A 16,021-nucleotide genomic window follows, 5' to 3' on the forward strand; every position below is an offset into this window, starting at 1 on the left:
TCCTTGTATTAGTCAGTGCATGTGCTGCTCTCTTGTTGCATTTGATCTGATCCTTCCCAATTAAGAGGGCTGTATGGCCATTTTGGGGGCAATATTTACCTCCTTAAAATGAAGAGCTCTACATAAAGATATAGTAAAATGCTCAAATTTTAAAGCTAAAATGTTTTGATTTTTCTTTATTAGATGATAGCTTATAGCCAAATATCATGTGTCAAAGTTTAAGGCAGATCTGATGGTTAGTGCCTCCTTAATACCTCAATACATCATGTATTTCCATTTTTAAATCCCTCAGTCTTCAATGTCACAGGATAAAATTTTTTTTAAAAAAATCACAATAATTTTAATCTCGTATTTATTATACACTAACACATTCCCATGAAAATAACAAAGACATTCAATAGATTTCATTGTACAAATAATTAAAATTTGTCCATGAACATTTAATGAAACATGTACAGAATGAGTTTCCCTCTCCTCCAAATGATCAGTGACTATTTAAAACCCCCCCTTCTCTAACATACACTTTAATACAACAATGCTGGAATACTTTTGTTCAACAGATGGATGAGCCAAGCGCTGTGATTGGCTGTTGGTGGTCAATCTCAGGACATGGGGAGGGCGGGTAAGACTTGTCCGGTACACGACCCAAATCCAATCCGAACTCCGTCTTTCTCACAATAACCTAATTATAGAATAACAATTCTTCATAAATTAAATATTCAACAGGGGCCATTTTATCTCAAAGAATATGTCAATTTAAAAATGAGTGTTACATAATCTACATATATAGTAGCAACTTCGACATGTGCACAGAAAAACAAGATTATTCAAACTTTAATCTTAAAGGAATAAAATTTGGCTAACTATACTGTTTTTTTTTCTAAAAGAGTTTTACATATGCAGGTTTTGAATTTGTGAAATGTACTGATCGATCGAAGCAATTAACATATATACATGAAATGTTATGTTATCAATTTATTGCTGTTGCAGATATATATTTCTCCCAATGAACCAGTCATTTTAAATTATATTAGAACTATTTTATTAAGATAACAAGTTGCAATTAAATACACAGGTAATTCACTAGATGTAGTATTAATTTTGCCAAAACGTAAAAGTTTGTTTACAGAAATTATGACAAATACTAGTAAACAATATCAATATTCAGCACTGACCTGTGAAAATGACATCGTCTCCGTCCTTCAGGAATTTCCGGGTCTCCCCGTTCCCAAGATCCACCGTCTTTGTTCCTTTCCAACACAACTCCAACATGCTGCCATACGAGTCAGGCGTCTGGGAACAAAAAGTTTGGTACTTATGTATGTATGAAAAATTGAGTACCAGGTACACTCAGAACTAAATATACTTTCAAATCAATCCCCCCCCCCCCCATATATTACTTCAAACTACCCTTTGCCTGCTACCTATACATTATCTATTTGCTTGATACAATACCTGTATCTGTTGTAGTTGTACTGTAGATTCCTTATTAAATGTGTGGAATTAATTAATATTCGCTAAAATTGCGAGAAGCAAATCTCGCGGATTTTAAAATCTTGCTTTTATTTTTTAAGACAGTTTTGAACTACAGAAACTATAACAAAAACTGGTGCTCCCAATTTTATATTCTCACAATTTGATACAAAACAGCAATGCATAATCATGGAATCAAAAATAAGGAATTCACAGTATAACCAATAAAATGGTGATGAAATCTGCTTTCCCATTAATGTAACTTACCTCTCCACTGATTGTACCAGAGGCCATTAGATCCCCGGGGTTAGCGTTACACCCGGTCACCGTGTGATGGGTCAACTGCTGCTTCATTGTCCAGTACATGAACTGCAAATACAAAGATACATGCATTAATATATGGATAGAAAAGTTTTAGAATTTTTTCAAGAAAACATAAAAGGCGTGAAGAAAAACTGTTTACAGGGACATTTTGCCATCTCTCTATAGTTGCCCCATTTGCCCTCACAATCAGACCTAATTAAAAACTACAAACTTTTCTTTCTTTTATCCACAACTGAGTAAATAGAGGTAATTGAAATGGGGCAAAATCTTTTTCAACCATGATTGGGCAAAAAAACCCTCCAAAACAACGAGGCAAAAATAATTCTGCACTAATTTAAGTACTGTAAATGAATTTCAAATTAATGTATCGGTAGCAATTTAGTTGCAAAACCATGTTGGGTTTTTTGTTTTTGATATACAAGTTTTAAAATTTGAATAACTGTACTGTATCAATTCATTTTTAAACTTGAATATCAAACATACAAAATCCTACCTTGAAATTACTACGGCATACAGTTGCTGGTTTTGGCATTCCTTCACCTAAAACAGAAACATGGCTGTCATTTCACCTCAAATCTTCATACTTCTACAAACATTTTAACAGCACAAGATATAGAACTCATATATTCAATGTGACCTTATATGTTAGTCAGAGTTTAAAATTGCCAAGTAAAAAACCAGCGTGTGTGTTAGTCTGACAATTCAATATATACTCATTTAGAATCCAATATCAAATTTTAGAAGAACAGATGCATCTTGTCCTATTACTCAGAATTTCCTACTGTAAAACAATGTTTATTTTTTTTATATTAAAAATATATCTTTAATTTTAAATTCAATGAAATTGGGCCAGTTTGAAACCATATCAAAAACGGGCACATACTTTTTATTAGCAAGAGATGGGGAGGGGATGGGGGGAGGGAATACTTTCACATAAAATTTAATCACAGGGTACTGATATAATGCACATTACATACATGTAATATGCCCAGAAATCTGAACTAAAAACTAACAAGTACTCTTTGCTTGCAAAAGATATGGGGGAAGGTTTGCTTTCAAATAAAATATGTAAGTTAGAATTCAAACTTAGGGTACTTGAATACATATGAATTAGACCTAAACATTTCCAATAAAATACAATTTAATCTAAGGAAACCTCACCTTTAATGGCTACTTCCAGATGGATGTCAAAGTTGTATGGGTCCTCATGGTACAGATAGGGGAGGGGCTTGGGGTCCTGGGTGGCATTAGGGACCACAAAGGGCTTCAGGGCGTCCATTGTCACCACCCATGGGGAAATGCTGGTTCCCAGGTTCTTCCCAAGGAAGGGCCCCAATGGTACATACTCCCACTTCTGGATGTCACGGGCTGTAATGAAAGAAGGAGAAGAATTTATTGATCTTCAACATTTAATTTCTACAGAACTATGGCATGAAAGCATGAAGTTTACAGGAATGACTGACAATGAATCTGTCAAGGGAGCTAACTTGTGCACTTACCACTCCAGTCATTCATCAGAACCATGCCAAAGATGTGATCCTCTGCCTTGTCCATGCTGATTGGCTCTCCCAGCTGGTTGCCGGGGCCGACTAGGAATGCCATCTCCAGCTCAAAGTCAAATAATTTGCAAGGACCAAACACTGGTGGCTGAGCTGCAACAGATAAGGAAAAATACAATTATGAAGACCCTATTACATGTATGTTATGATTCTCAGATGTGTATATCATTATGGTACATGTATATTAGTGAATTTCTGTCTGTACTGTAATCCAAAAACAGGATTGCAAAAATGTCTAGACATAAGGTATTAACCTGATATTAAATATTTAATATATAATTCACTCACATTCATCAGGCCTAGTCTGTCCATTGGGGCGTCTAATGGGAGTTCCAGATATGACAATTGAGGAGGCCCTGCCATGGTAACCAACCGGGAGGTGTGTCCTAAAAACATTCAGCAAATGATCAATGAACGTTAACAATTTCCAATTGTCAATATCGTTTAATATTTAAGTTACTTTCAAATAACAATGAAATAGACTTTTTTAAAAAACTGAAAAAAAATATTAAATAATAGTTACCAGTTAGGCATAAGGGCATTGTCTGGTCCTCGGAACATACAACCAACATTATAGGCGTGGTTCTTGGAGGAATAGAAATCAGTGTAGTCTCCTGATAAATTCAAAACATCAAACATAATTTGAAAACTCCATTGCTCAACATTACAATTTCACACATACACATACAAAAAACTAAAATGAGGATAGGAAAATTTTTAAAATCAATGGAGTTTTTTTTTTTTTAAACTTAAACTATCTCCATAGTGATAGAATATCAAGGTGTCAGTCTTATTAAAATCTGACATCTAATTGCAGTAAATTAGAGGTCCGATATCAGAAGGTCAATACTTAATGCCAAGGCAATGCATATTTTAAGAACTGTATATCTTAAATTCTATTCTTCTACATGTGTATATAACAACATTTAGCATCTATCTGTATCAATCTGTATCAAATTCAAATTGAAATGCCTTTACAAAAACCCATCTTGGAGAAGACCACAAGTCAAAAAATATTTGGTTTTATAGTGAAGGTGCCTGGACACAGGCATATCATTTTTCACTGGCACTGCTCCCAAAAAACAAATAATTCTTGAAGATTTATATACTATCTACATGCTTACTGACCTATTTTTGCTGGTAAGTGCATGATTGCATCTGACTGTGGCACAAACGCCCTGGAAATGAAAAGATATTTATTCTGAAAATGGACAATCAAAGCGGAAATCAAAATAATACTCTCATTATTCTTTATCTAAATTTTGCAGACTTGTTTTTACATGAAACTTTTTTCTCCAAAATCTGGAATCTCCTTTAAATAATTTAAGAGAAAAAAAAACAAAAAAAATCTTTACATTAGTTATTGTATTGAAATTTTTTTTATCATAATGCTTGTAGAAATATGGTAGATAGATCTCTTTGTAAATAAAAAGATTAACCCAATTAAAGCAATTAATACCTAGCTCGAAGGTCTTTGTTGTTGGAGAGTAATGGTTCTTGAGCAGACAGAAGCTGCTGTAAGGTGGTGCGAGCCTCCTGCCAGGCTGCCCGCCCCAGGCCCATGAAGGAGTTGAGGGTGGTCTGTAAAATGGGTCAACATATATATAAACTACTAATGGTCTGGTATAAAATAGTCTCCTAAGTAAGTACCACTACCTGTTATGTTTTGTTTTAAAAAAATGTTTAGGGTTGCTTAACTCATACATTGTAAAAGAATTTATAAAAAATTAACCTGAAATTTGACTCTTTTGAAGACATGGAATCTAAATTGATCTCCTGATCAATTCATATTTGTCCAATATCAGTTTGAGTAATCTCAGTGAGATTTGCAGACACTAAAAAATTTTGACTGACCAGATTCATCGAGACTAAATAATTATGACTGACATCTTTTTTTGAAGAGACCGACAGTCGCCAGTGAAAATTTTTCAGTCTCAATGAATATGGAATCTAAATTGAGCACCTGATTAATTCATATGTGTTCAATACCAGTTTGAGTATTCTCAGTGAGATTGATCGAGACTGAAAATTTTTGACTGACATCTCTTCAGAATTTTTCAGTCTTGATGAATCTCGCTGAGATTACAGTTTGAGATCTGTCATGTTTTAGAATTTTTTAGACATAAGTAATTGTGGCAGAATTAAAATACCTCTGCAAAGACATCCTGTTGACTCTGTAGGACCGGTCCGGTGAACAGGTGTCTGACGACACTCAGGTCCAACACCTGGTTACCAATGGCAACACCTATACGATGGGTTGGCTGAAAACACATATATAGGCATGATTATGTATGAACAAAATGTAAATTGCAGATATAACATAATTTACTGCACAATGATCAAGAGAATATACATGTATATTGTTTAGTTCATGCAGTTGCTCATTATTTGCTGATAACTTTATACATGTATATCTCAAACTAATATTTACAATGGATTGACAAGTGAAAACTTTACCATGTTTACGAATGAAAATGAAAGAAAGAATGAATACAGATGTACTGCTAAGTTAACACCTCAATATGCTGATGTGGGTATCACCCAAGTAATAAAAGTTTTGATATTATTACACTGTAGTTATACTTATATTACAATGAACTTCTCATTTTTAAATTAATGGTGAATGATGTAGAGATCAATCTATTGAAAATAATGAATTAATATCAATCAATTATCTTGTTTATCAGAACTGACTTCTGTTTAATATCATTTAAGAAGTAACTGTATGGTCATTATTTGCTGATAACTGTATGGTCATGAATCAACTGTATTTATTAGCATGTTTAGCCCGAAAACTTTTAGAACTTAAACTGCATAGTCTCTTGAAGAAATGTGTGTCATGATTAATGAGGGGCCCAGGTTTTGATCCCAGTCTGATCTGTCATTATTTCTTCAATCCTGTAACATTTTAGACTGTGCGGCTGCCAAATCTGGGACTAACAGTTCAACTCCTGCCAGGGAAAAGAACCTCGGAATGTTGATCTTCTAGTGCAAAGACTATTAATGGGGGCATAATTGTGACGGTTAGAATGGTACGTATAGCTCAGTTGGTAGATAAATGCCTGGCTAGAGAAATCTGGTTTCAAATCCTGGTCTAGTCTGTCATTATTTCTCCCATACCGTTAGAAATAGGGCTAAATCAAGAGATTAATTCTGCCAAACATGTTTTTCATGTATTTTGGAACAAACATTATTTGACGATAACTTGTTAGTTTGTATGACCTTAGAAAATTGTTATATTTTTTCATGATTTTGCCTCGGTTGAACAAGATGATTGAAGTGGAAAATCATTTTGAAGCACCTGTACATGTGAACAAAAAGGCGACTATTTGATTGGCCCACCAGCGACACACCTCTAGTTTTGCACACCATTGATGAACACCTGAGAAAACTTACATTGTCTGCGGTGGAAAAGACGCCATAAGGCAGATTCTGCAGCGGAAAATCGCTGTCAGGGCTAACTTCAATAAAAGACATTGTTAAATTGGTATTTTACTTTTGTTTACACGTGCCGACAACTTGACCGCTACAGGAAGTTGAAGTTCTTTAGTTTCGTATTTAGGAAACTACTCTCAGATTAGATACAAATCAAGGAATTTTTTAGGTGAACAAAAGGCCAAGAAATAAATTTGATCCGGATGAACGAATTCAGCGCATTGCTGATTATTGTCAAAAAGAAAAATTGAAAGATATTTAATTCGAAAATATGAACTTCAATCGAAAATTCTCGGATGTCTTCCACACTTTACGATCACTTATTGTTGGATGTGGGAGACATCCAAGGTGTTTCGATTGGTATGACTTTGGACAGAGCACTTGACAAGTTTTGTTTACAAATGTAAAGATCATGTTACGTAGATACATACTGTCACTTGGGTCAAGAGAAATAGCGAAATGTCAGAAACGATTAATGAGCTTGGATGCAGTTGCACCGATTGGGACTGCAATCGAAAAAGATGCAAATTACAAGGTAAAAAACACGTGCATTTCGAATTTCCTCAAACTCCTTTGGTGCAGACACTGCAGAGTCGAATGTGCCATTGTGGTGTGTTTAAACTGACTTTGTAATAATAATAGGCCTAATATTAAAAACCCCATTTTCGATTGGACTTACAATCTGAATGGTTTAAAGCAATTTGCTGAGACAGTAAATTTATAAGCTTGAGAACATTTCAATGCATTCGTTAATTGATTTTGATCTTTGCCAGTTACATTATATTCTGAATTTAAATGTATGATTTTGTAGGAAAATGCAGAGACGATGCAGGTTCTTGTGGATGACCTGAAATCAAAAGTCACAAAAATTATGCAAGGTGATTTATCAAATTTTGCATGCAATTTTTTTTTATTATTAATAAACAGATTTACCATTAATTACTGACATGTCAAGAGTTATACTTATAAACTGTAACACAAAGCATACTTTCTATATATTTGCTTTTTACTGATGGGCCATCACTATAAAAATGACATTATTAATACAAAATACAGACATCAGATAGTGAAAAAATCTGTTTTTAATTAACTATTGAATCTAATAGACCCCTTCATGGTTTTACTAGCTAAAGTTCTGCTCTATTCAGAGCTAAATGACATAATTAATGTGAAATATGATGTAACGACAATTGTTTCATTTACGTCATTTAAAAAAAATGTCTATGTCTTAAAACTTCCGTAAAGTATATCAATATATCCATGTAGGTGGGGGTGAGGCAGCTCGCAAGAAGCACACTGACCGGGGAAAGATGTTACCCAGAGACAGGATCAACTCTCTGCTGGACCCACAGTGAGACTATTATCCAAATACACCTGTCTGATTGACTATCAGCTTTTAGAAATAGCTCTCTTTTGATCTCAATGTCCTTTAGTCCATTGGAAAATCACAATTTTTTTTTTATAAAGCTTCCTTTAAGGCCAATATAAAAATAAAACTTACTTTATTAAATTAAATAAATGTTGATTTCATTAACAAAGAGTACTTGAAAAAACCCACAAAACTTTTGTCTTAAAACTTGATAGACATTAAGATCATTTTAATCTCAAATGTAGAGTTGATTTTACAAACACAGAACTACACACCAGCTTTATTTAGCAGTTTGACAATGATAAACTGCTTTACTGTGTTTCAATTTTGTGGTTTAGCAGATAATCATAATGAGATACATGAAACTGTTAGCTTTAAAAAACTACAAACAATTTATGTCCACGATAAAACCATGACCAGGAGTTTCGTACACAAGCTATATTTTGTGTTTTTACCAGTTATGAAATGGTTTGCTGCAATTCAATTTTATGATATCGCTTGTGTAGATAATCCAGCCACCTTTTTCTTTAACTAGGTCCCCGTTCCTGGAGCTGAGTCAGTTAGCGGGGTACCAGCTGTATGGAGAGGATGACGTCCCTGCGGGGGGCATCATCACCGGGATAGGGCGGGTGTCAGGGTATGTGTCTACATTGTGACCTAGCTCATTATGTTTTATCGTTGAACAAGAGTAGGAAATATGTACAAGGATTGTTCAGAAATTATGGAGACATCCCACATATTCTTCTTTCTTATTGACAGATTTTAGTGAAAATTGGCATATACATTGATACAAAAAATGAATAAAGTAATGCTGTATATAGAAAATAGTTGTCCCTGTTTTATTTTGCCCCCTTCACCCTCAAATTTAAGACAGGGCGAATTCTAATGTTTCTTTAAATACGACTTTGTCTGGGTGTACCGGTATTCAAGTTGGGGCAAAATTGTTTGCAAGTGCAGAAGGGCGAAAAATACATGGGACAAAAATTGTCTTATATATGATGTATATAAAAGTATTGAATATTGTGTAAGCATATCATGTGTCCAACTTTTTTTCCCTAGGGTTGAGTGTATGATTGTAGCCAATGATCCTACAGTCAAGGGTGGGTCCTACTATCCTGTGACGGTCAAGAAACACTTGAGGGCCCAGGAAATTGCCCAACAAAACCATCTACCCTGTATATACTTAGGTAAGATGGTAGAGAGATCACTTGCAGTGAATTGAGATACAGGTAGTAGAGAGTTAATAGAGACAGAATAGAGACTTGATAATAGAACCATATACAGTTGTACATGGTACTGGTATATGTAAGGTAGTGGAGAGATCATATAGAGAGAGAGAGAGAGAGAGAGAGAGAGAGAGAGAGAGAGAGAGAGAGAGAGAGAGAGAGAGAGAACTATCTATACTTTACATTATCATGCATTTTCATTAATGTATTTTGGATTTCAGTGGACTCTGGTGGTGCCAACCTGCCCCGCCAGGAAGATGTGTTCCCGGACAGGGACCACTTTGGAAGAATCTTCTTCAACCAAGCCAACATGTCTGCCCTCAAAATACCTCAGGTATTTATGATATTAGAGATTGAGAAAATGAATGCTCTGACAAGGGAGATTAATTGCCCAAAATACTTGACAGCTATGAAATTAATAAAATAAATGCTGTGACAAGGTAGGTAACTTTGTATTTAAATAATTTGAAGAAATACTGTCACAAGGGAGCTAACTTTGTACATGTATGTAAACAATTAGAAGAAACTCTGTAACTAGGGAGCTAACTTTGTATGTAAACAATTAGAAGAAACGCTGTAACTAGGGAGCTAACTTGTATGTAAACAATTTGAAGAAATGTAGTAACAAGGCAGCTAACTTTGTATGTAAGCAATTTGAAGAAACGCTATGACAAGGGAGGTAACTTTATATGTAAAGAATTAGAAGAAATGCTAAATGTTAAACTACATGTATATGAAGAAATGCTGCAACAAGGCAGATAATTTATTTTTTTTTAAATTGTAAAAATTATCAAAATAATCAAATCTAGGCATCAGTAGGGACACTAATATGAGACAAATAGATAGAACATCACAGAAAAAAAGTCACAAATCTAGATTTGCCAAATGCCAGTTTTATATGGTGGTTCTGAGTCTTCTCCTCTGTTTTGTACAGATAGCAGTGGTGCTTGGAAGTTGTACGGCAGGAGGGGCCTATGTACCAGCCATGGCCGACGAAAGCATCATTGTCAAAAAACACGGAACCATCTTCTTAGGAGGACCTCCACTGGTAAAGGACATTAATTTTTGAGATTTTGTAAAATGCTTGGATGATTTTCATTTTGAAATTGGTAAAAATTAAAGTTATTGTATTGTAAAACTCACTCAATTTCTTAAAGATTAATTCAATATTGTAAAAGGTTTGCAGGTACTAAACTCTATTTAAATTGTGTGTAAAAAAAAAATATTGATCCAGTTAAATTTAGGTGCTTTTTCCTGCTTGTTTGGTATAAAGAAAATTTTATTCATTGATTGAAATTTTCAATTAATATGAATTATAAATACAAGGTCATTTAAAATGGAAAATGTAAACAGAGTACAATGTATTTCAGCCTATGGACAAATAATCTTAACAATGTGTTAGTAGCAATTCTTGGTTATACATGTGTATGGACAAAGAATCGTTATCCCGTATTAGTTATAGGTTATACCCATCTTATATATATATATATACTTGTACAATTGTAGGTGAAGGCAGCTACAGGGGAGGAAGTATCAGCCACTGACCTCGGAGGGGCTCAGTTACACTGCAGGTCTGTCTGGCTGTTATAGTTAATAACAACCCCCCCCCCCCCCAAATAAAAAAAATCCTTCTGTTTCTTATATCAGTTTCCCTTTATCTGGTCTGGGTTTTTTTGCTGTAGAAACAAAAACCGACAAAGATTTAAAATGGATTTTTGATCTTAATGAAATGGTCTTATTGGGATATAATTTTGCAGAATCTATTTCAACATAGTATATATTTGTATAAATTAGGTAGCTATCAAATCCATCCTCTTAATACACATCAGCAACTGTTAAACTTTGACCCTCTTTGACTTTGCAGTAAGTCAGGCGTGACCGATTACTTTGCTCAGGACGACATTCACGCTCTTCACTTGGCGAGGCGATGTATCAAGAACATCAACTACTCCAAAGACCCCAAGGTATTATAACTTTGATATTTTTTATAAAAAAAATTAGGGCAGAGAGTTATATGTTTTTGGTATTTCTGGTTTTAATCATATTTTTTAGAAACATTTTGATAGTAGAAGATGTTTGTAGAATGTGGAACTGAGACTTCTCCATTTGATTTTTTTCTCAACAGTAGACCAATTTAATTTTCTTTAATTTTTAACCTACTGCCTTCTTCTTATAATTTTTCAGATATGCATACACAATAACTAATATTCAATTTTGTATGTTTAGGTTACCTTGGAGACCCCAGAGGAACCAATCCATCCTGCTGAAGAGTTGTATGGAATTGTGGGAGCTAATCTAAAGAAAACCTTTGATGTTAGAGAGGTGAGGGTCAAAGTGAACAACATATTTTCTTGGGAAGGGGGCATGGCAGTTTTTGAATCAGTGTCATTTTGCTAGCAATTCCAATATAGTTATTGGAGCTTTTTCTTTTATTGTTCAAATGGAACCTGAGTATTTTCAGAGGAAAAAAATCTTTGCTGTTGAGAAATTTAGTTTTGTTCAGCAGAAGAAAAGAGTTTTACAACTTTGACTGTTGTGAATTTGAATGAGGTAAATTGTACATTTACAAAAGAAAATGTTGATTTGGTCTTTTTCAGGTGATAGCTAGAATTGTAGATGGAAGTAAATTTGATGAATTTAAAACAATGTATGGAGAAACTCTAGTCACAGGTGAGCCAGACAAGTGATGTCTATTTTCATTTTCATTTTATTCACAGGTTTATGGCATGTAACAAAAGGTTTATCAAATTACATCTTAGCCCCTCTCTCTCATGTAATAAAATAATGAAAGTAGAATAGTGAACATATAAACACCATGTTTTAAAATAAATGCTTTTTGAATCTTAAAACTACAAGCTTTTCTTTTCTTCTAAGCATTAGAATATTCAATATCATATGAACAGTTTTAATGAAAATTGTCATTGATAAATACTTAAAGACTTGAAATACTTTGTCCTAATAAGATAACATGTATATATGTAAAGAGAGAAATAACATTGATATTACATGTATTTCACGATGTTTTGCAGGATTTGCCAGACTATGGGGGTATCCTGTAGGAATTCTGGGGAATAACGGAGTATTATTTAGTGAATCGGCATTAAAGGTTTGTCAGACTTAAGTTATAAAAGCTTTAATAACCATTTTAATAAAAAATAATTTAAAACAATAACTTGTTAAACTATATGCAAACATATTAAAAACAAAATGCAAAGAATTATGCATTTGTTGGTTGAAAATTGAGTCGAAAGAATCATCTAACAGGTCATAAAAAGATCTAGATCATTGGCTGATCCAAAGAAAATTGCAAATCATTGTAGACTGATATTCTAAACCTTATTGCTGTTTTATTAATCTATTAAACTAAAATAGTGTCATTCTATGAAATTGATGCCTTTGTTCTGATCTTTTTGCAGGGAACACATTTTATAGAACTATGTTGCCAGAGAAACATACCTCTTATTTTTCTTCAAAACATAACAGGTGAGTTAGCTCAACCATGAAGCTCTTCATATGTGTCCCATCAGTGTAATATTATTGTTTGACTTTATTTGACATGGAACAAGTTTGCAAATTGATCCTGGGACATGGATGTAGTTAAATCACCTTCCACCACAGTTTTAAGTCTGTATATACAAAAAGGTAGCAACTGTTATTTTGCAAGCTTTCTGCATGGAAATTATTCAGAAACTGAGGTCATGTGTTACTCTAGGTGGTGGTATCTTGAAGAAATCAAATCTCACATGAGATTCTGCTGTGCATGAAACTTGGACTGACTTTTTGACTTAGATTCAGTTAAGATGTCATTCCAAATATCGGGATTCCACTCAGCAGATTTTATTAAGATTTGTTCAAATATCAAGCCTAGCCAAATCTCAGCTGATATTCAAAGAACCTTTGAAGTTAGATGGTAGTAATTGCCCCAACATAAGTTGAAACTTGAATCTATTCATCAACACTGCACATTATTTATCAACTAACAATCAAAATAACAGATGATCCTTTGTGCTTCTAATCAGAATCACAACAGTAAAAAAATTGATAGAAAAATTGCATGTAGGGAGAAAGAAATGTTACACATTTCCTCTCAATGAATTGTAACAGGTTTTATGGTTGGTCGAGATGCCGAGGCCGGGGGCATCGCCAAAAATGGGGCCAAGATGGTAACCGCAGTAGCGTGTGCCAAAGTTCCCAAATTTACTGTGATAATCGGAGGTTCCTATGGAGCAGGGAATTATGGGATGTGTGGCAGGGCCTACAGGTAAAATTCTTAATTGAAAATTTATGAAATTGTAGATTGCATGGTATTTGATCTAAGTAAAAAGCTATAAAAAAGCTGAACATATTGCAGATGTAAATGTTTTTTTTTTTTCTCTCCTTTCCCTAGCTAAACTTCTAATCAGTAATTGAAGTTATGTTTAAAATTCTGGTTGGGCAAACTTTTATATCCAATGCAAACAAAGTATAGGTAGCTCAAGTTAAAAAGAAAAATGTAACCATGCAGTCTTAACTGCTTCTGTTATTTTGTGACACTTTTGATTATATGGTTTGTAGCCCACGGTTTCTGTACATGTGGCCAAATGCCAGAATATCTGTGATGGGAGGAGAACAGGCGGCCAGTGTTCTCGCTCAGATCACGCGGGAACAGAGGATCAAGGCTGGGAAAACGGTAGGGCTAAAACACCTAGATGTAACATCAGCCACATGTCCATTTGAGTTCAGTATCATGTAGACATCAAACATCTCATAAAGGGCTCTGTAAATGTTTTTAATTCTAAACCTAATCAAACAGCATGAATGAGATAGGTAAAATAAAGACCTCTGAGAGAACAAAGGTATAGAAAATGTTATCATGCTATATCAAGTGGCATTTGAAAAAGTTTGTGTGAGAGAGAGAGAGAGAGAGAGAGAGAGAGAGCTGATGAAGTTCAAAATGTTAAACATTATTTACAAACTGAATAAACTATAAATGTCATTAGAAAAGTTATTATACAGGTTTTGTTGTGTAAAGTCTTCTATCCTTATGTTGGTTTATGTCCTCAAACAATTATTTTTTCTTCCTCCATTTTAGCTGACACCTGATGAAGAGGAGGCCATTAAGATTCCTGTGATTAAGAAATATGAAAAAGAGGGTCATCCATACTATGCCAGTTCTAGGTGAGCAGGGTGTTCAAAATGCTAGCAGTTATCATGATTTGTTTAAAATTTGAAAATATTTTAGTAAATGAAGTTCTTTTTTTAAAAATCAAAGTTGTCCAAAGGCTACCATCCAAAATTATGATTCATATTATCAAAGACACTCTACGTTACTTAAATAAAAATAAAAGTTTTAAAAATCAATTCAAAAATTTAAAATAATTTTAAAAATTAACACTTTAAAATAGTAACTGATTTATAAACTGATGCTTTTACCCTTTTGCTAAAGCAAATGGATCAGAACAATTTTTTTTGATTTATCAAATAAAGAAAACTGGAAATTCTGAACATGTTTGTAGTATATTTATTTGAACAATTGTTTCTAGGTTATGGGATGATGGTGTGATTGACCCCGCGGACACACGGACAGTACTTGGACTCAGTCTCAGCGCATCCCTCAACGCCCCCCAACAACACACACATTTCGGAGTGTTCAGGATGTAGTGAACAACCTTATTACAATCTCCAATCCCCTCCCCAACTAAATATCATGATGTTCATAAATATTCATTATTTGTTCATTAATATTTAGACATTATGAATATTTATGACATATATATGAATATGTATGACTTGTACATGAATATTAATAAGAGTGAACGCTATTTATCATTCATGCTATGAACTAGTTTGAATCTTCATGAACTAGTATGCATCATGCATTTGTGTGAACAATTATATATATATAGATGTGTGTTTTATGAAACAAGTGTTGAGCACAGAACGACATCACTGGGAGTAATAATATTGTGAAAAATCGGACCAACATGCATATCCTTGGTAATGTTACAGTGGATTAATATTCAAGAAGGAGGAAGAAATATTTTTCTCATTGTGTCATCATGAAATACACGTCATAAGTGGCAGTTAAAATAACACAATCACGACAAAAAGGGAAAGAAAATACTCACTGACAAGCAAAAATCATTTTAACCAATGCGTAGAATTTTTTGTGTCAGAATTTAAGTATACAGTCATGTATTAATAGAATGTTTATGTCTGGCAGTTAGTATTAAAATTGTATGATTTCTATTGCACGATTTTGTCATTTTGTACTTTTGTTTCATGAGTGTTTTATGAGTGTATAAAGTTGTATAAATATGTTTTAAAACTATATATGATTAGCTAAGATGTTGTAGGATGGCCCTGAATAAGTTTTTTTGTTGTTGAGTTTATGGCATAAAAAAGGCTGATATGATAAATCAGAAAAAATCCAGGAAGGCAGCGATGTATACCATAGTTATTATACTTCATTTTAAAATTTTTTATTTTAAAAGCAGTCATGAGTCAAAAGTCTCACTTCATGTTTGACATTGGCCCTGTGAAAAATACTCCGTGTTTAAAGTCCATTAATGTTAAACAGATTAAATTGGAGGCGTTGCACTATAAAGGGTCTTGAGCACCCTTTTATTTAATATCTACTGATTCATCAATTATAT

The 16,021-nt window shown here is 33.8% G+C and overlaps 2 protein-coding genes across 2 annotated transcripts; one reads left to right on the top strand and one right to left on the bottom strand.

Moving 5' to 3' along the window:
• Positions 1 to 335: 335 nt before the first annotated feature.
• On the bottom strand, positions 336 to 6,914 carry LOC105328095 (fumarylacetoacetase). Its single transcript, XM_011428854.4, has 12 exons — positions 6,753 to 6,914; positions 5,507 to 5,617; positions 4,816 to 4,937; positions 4,485 to 4,534; positions 3,880 to 3,970; positions 3,645 to 3,742; positions 3,297 to 3,449; positions 2,959 to 3,165; positions 2,291 to 2,337; positions 1,741 to 1,842; positions 1,176 to 1,293; positions 336 to 682 (listed from the first exon to the last, which is right to left on the bottom strand). The coding sequence occupies exons 1-12, from the start codon at positions 6,831 to 6,833 to the stop codon at positions 603 to 605; spliced, it is 1,260 nt and encodes a 419-aa protein (XP_011427156.3). The 5' UTR covers positions 6,834 to 6,914; the 3' UTR covers positions 336 to 602.
• A 191-nt stretch (positions 6,915 to 7,105) lies between these two features.
• On the top strand, positions 7,106 to 15,588 carry LOC105328096 (methylcrotonoyl-CoA carboxylase beta chain, mitochondrial). The gene is made up of 17 exons (XM_066067585.1): positions 7,106 to 7,326; positions 7,603 to 7,669; positions 8,058 to 8,142; positions 8,696 to 8,797; positions 9,220 to 9,347; positions 9,608 to 9,720; positions 10,321 to 10,434; positions 10,893 to 10,957; positions 11,251 to 11,350; positions 11,613 to 11,708; positions 11,984 to 12,056; positions 12,416 to 12,492; positions 12,803 to 12,869; positions 13,491 to 13,647; positions 13,941 to 14,055; positions 14,458 to 14,543; positions 14,909 to 15,588. The coding sequence occupies exons 1-17, from the start codon at positions 7,204 to 7,206 to the stop codon at positions 15,024 to 15,026; spliced, it is 1,686 nt and encodes a 561-aa protein (XP_065923657.1). The 5' UTR covers positions 7,106 to 7,203; the 3' UTR covers positions 15,027 to 15,588.
• The last annotated feature ends 433 nt before the right edge of the window (positions 15,589 to 16,021 follow it).

This window comes from Magallana gigas, chromosome 1 (genome assembly GCF_963853765.1).
Source record: "Magallana gigas chromosome 1, xbMagGiga1.1, whole genome shotgun sequence".
NCBI lineage: Eukaryota > Metazoa > Mollusca > Bivalvia > Ostreida > Ostreidae > Magallana > Magallana gigas.

What these genes read in the sequence shown, in the direction of transcription:
- LOC105328095 (XM_011428854.4), bottom strand. Translation starts at nt 6,833, where the DNA reads ATGTCTTTTATTGAAGTTAGCCCTGACAGCGATTTTCCGCTGCAGAAT. An exon ending in TCTTTTCCACCGCAGACAAT is followed by an intron (nt 5,618 to 6,752) that starts GTAAGTTTTCTC and finishes ATGTGTTTTCAG; the next exon opens with CCAACCCATCGTATAGGTGT. An exon ending in ACAGACTAGGCCTGATGAAT is followed by an intron (nt 3,450 to 3,644) that starts GTGAGTGAATTA and finishes TATCTGTTGCAG; the next exon opens with CTCAGCCACCAGTGTTTGGT.
- LOC105328096 (XM_066067585.1), top strand. Translation starts at nt 7,204, where the DNA reads ATGTTACGTAGATACATACTGTCACTTGGGTCAAGAGAAATAGCGAAA. An exon ending in AAAAAGATGCAAATTACAAG is followed by an intron (nt 7,327 to 7,602) that starts GTAAAAAACACG and finishes ATGATTTTGTAG; the next exon opens with GAAAATGCAGAGACGATGCA. An exon ending in AGTCACAAAAATTATGCAAG is followed by an intron (nt 7,670 to 8,057) that starts GTGATTTATCAA and finishes ATATCCATGTAG; the next exon opens with GTGGGGGTGAGGCAGCTCGC.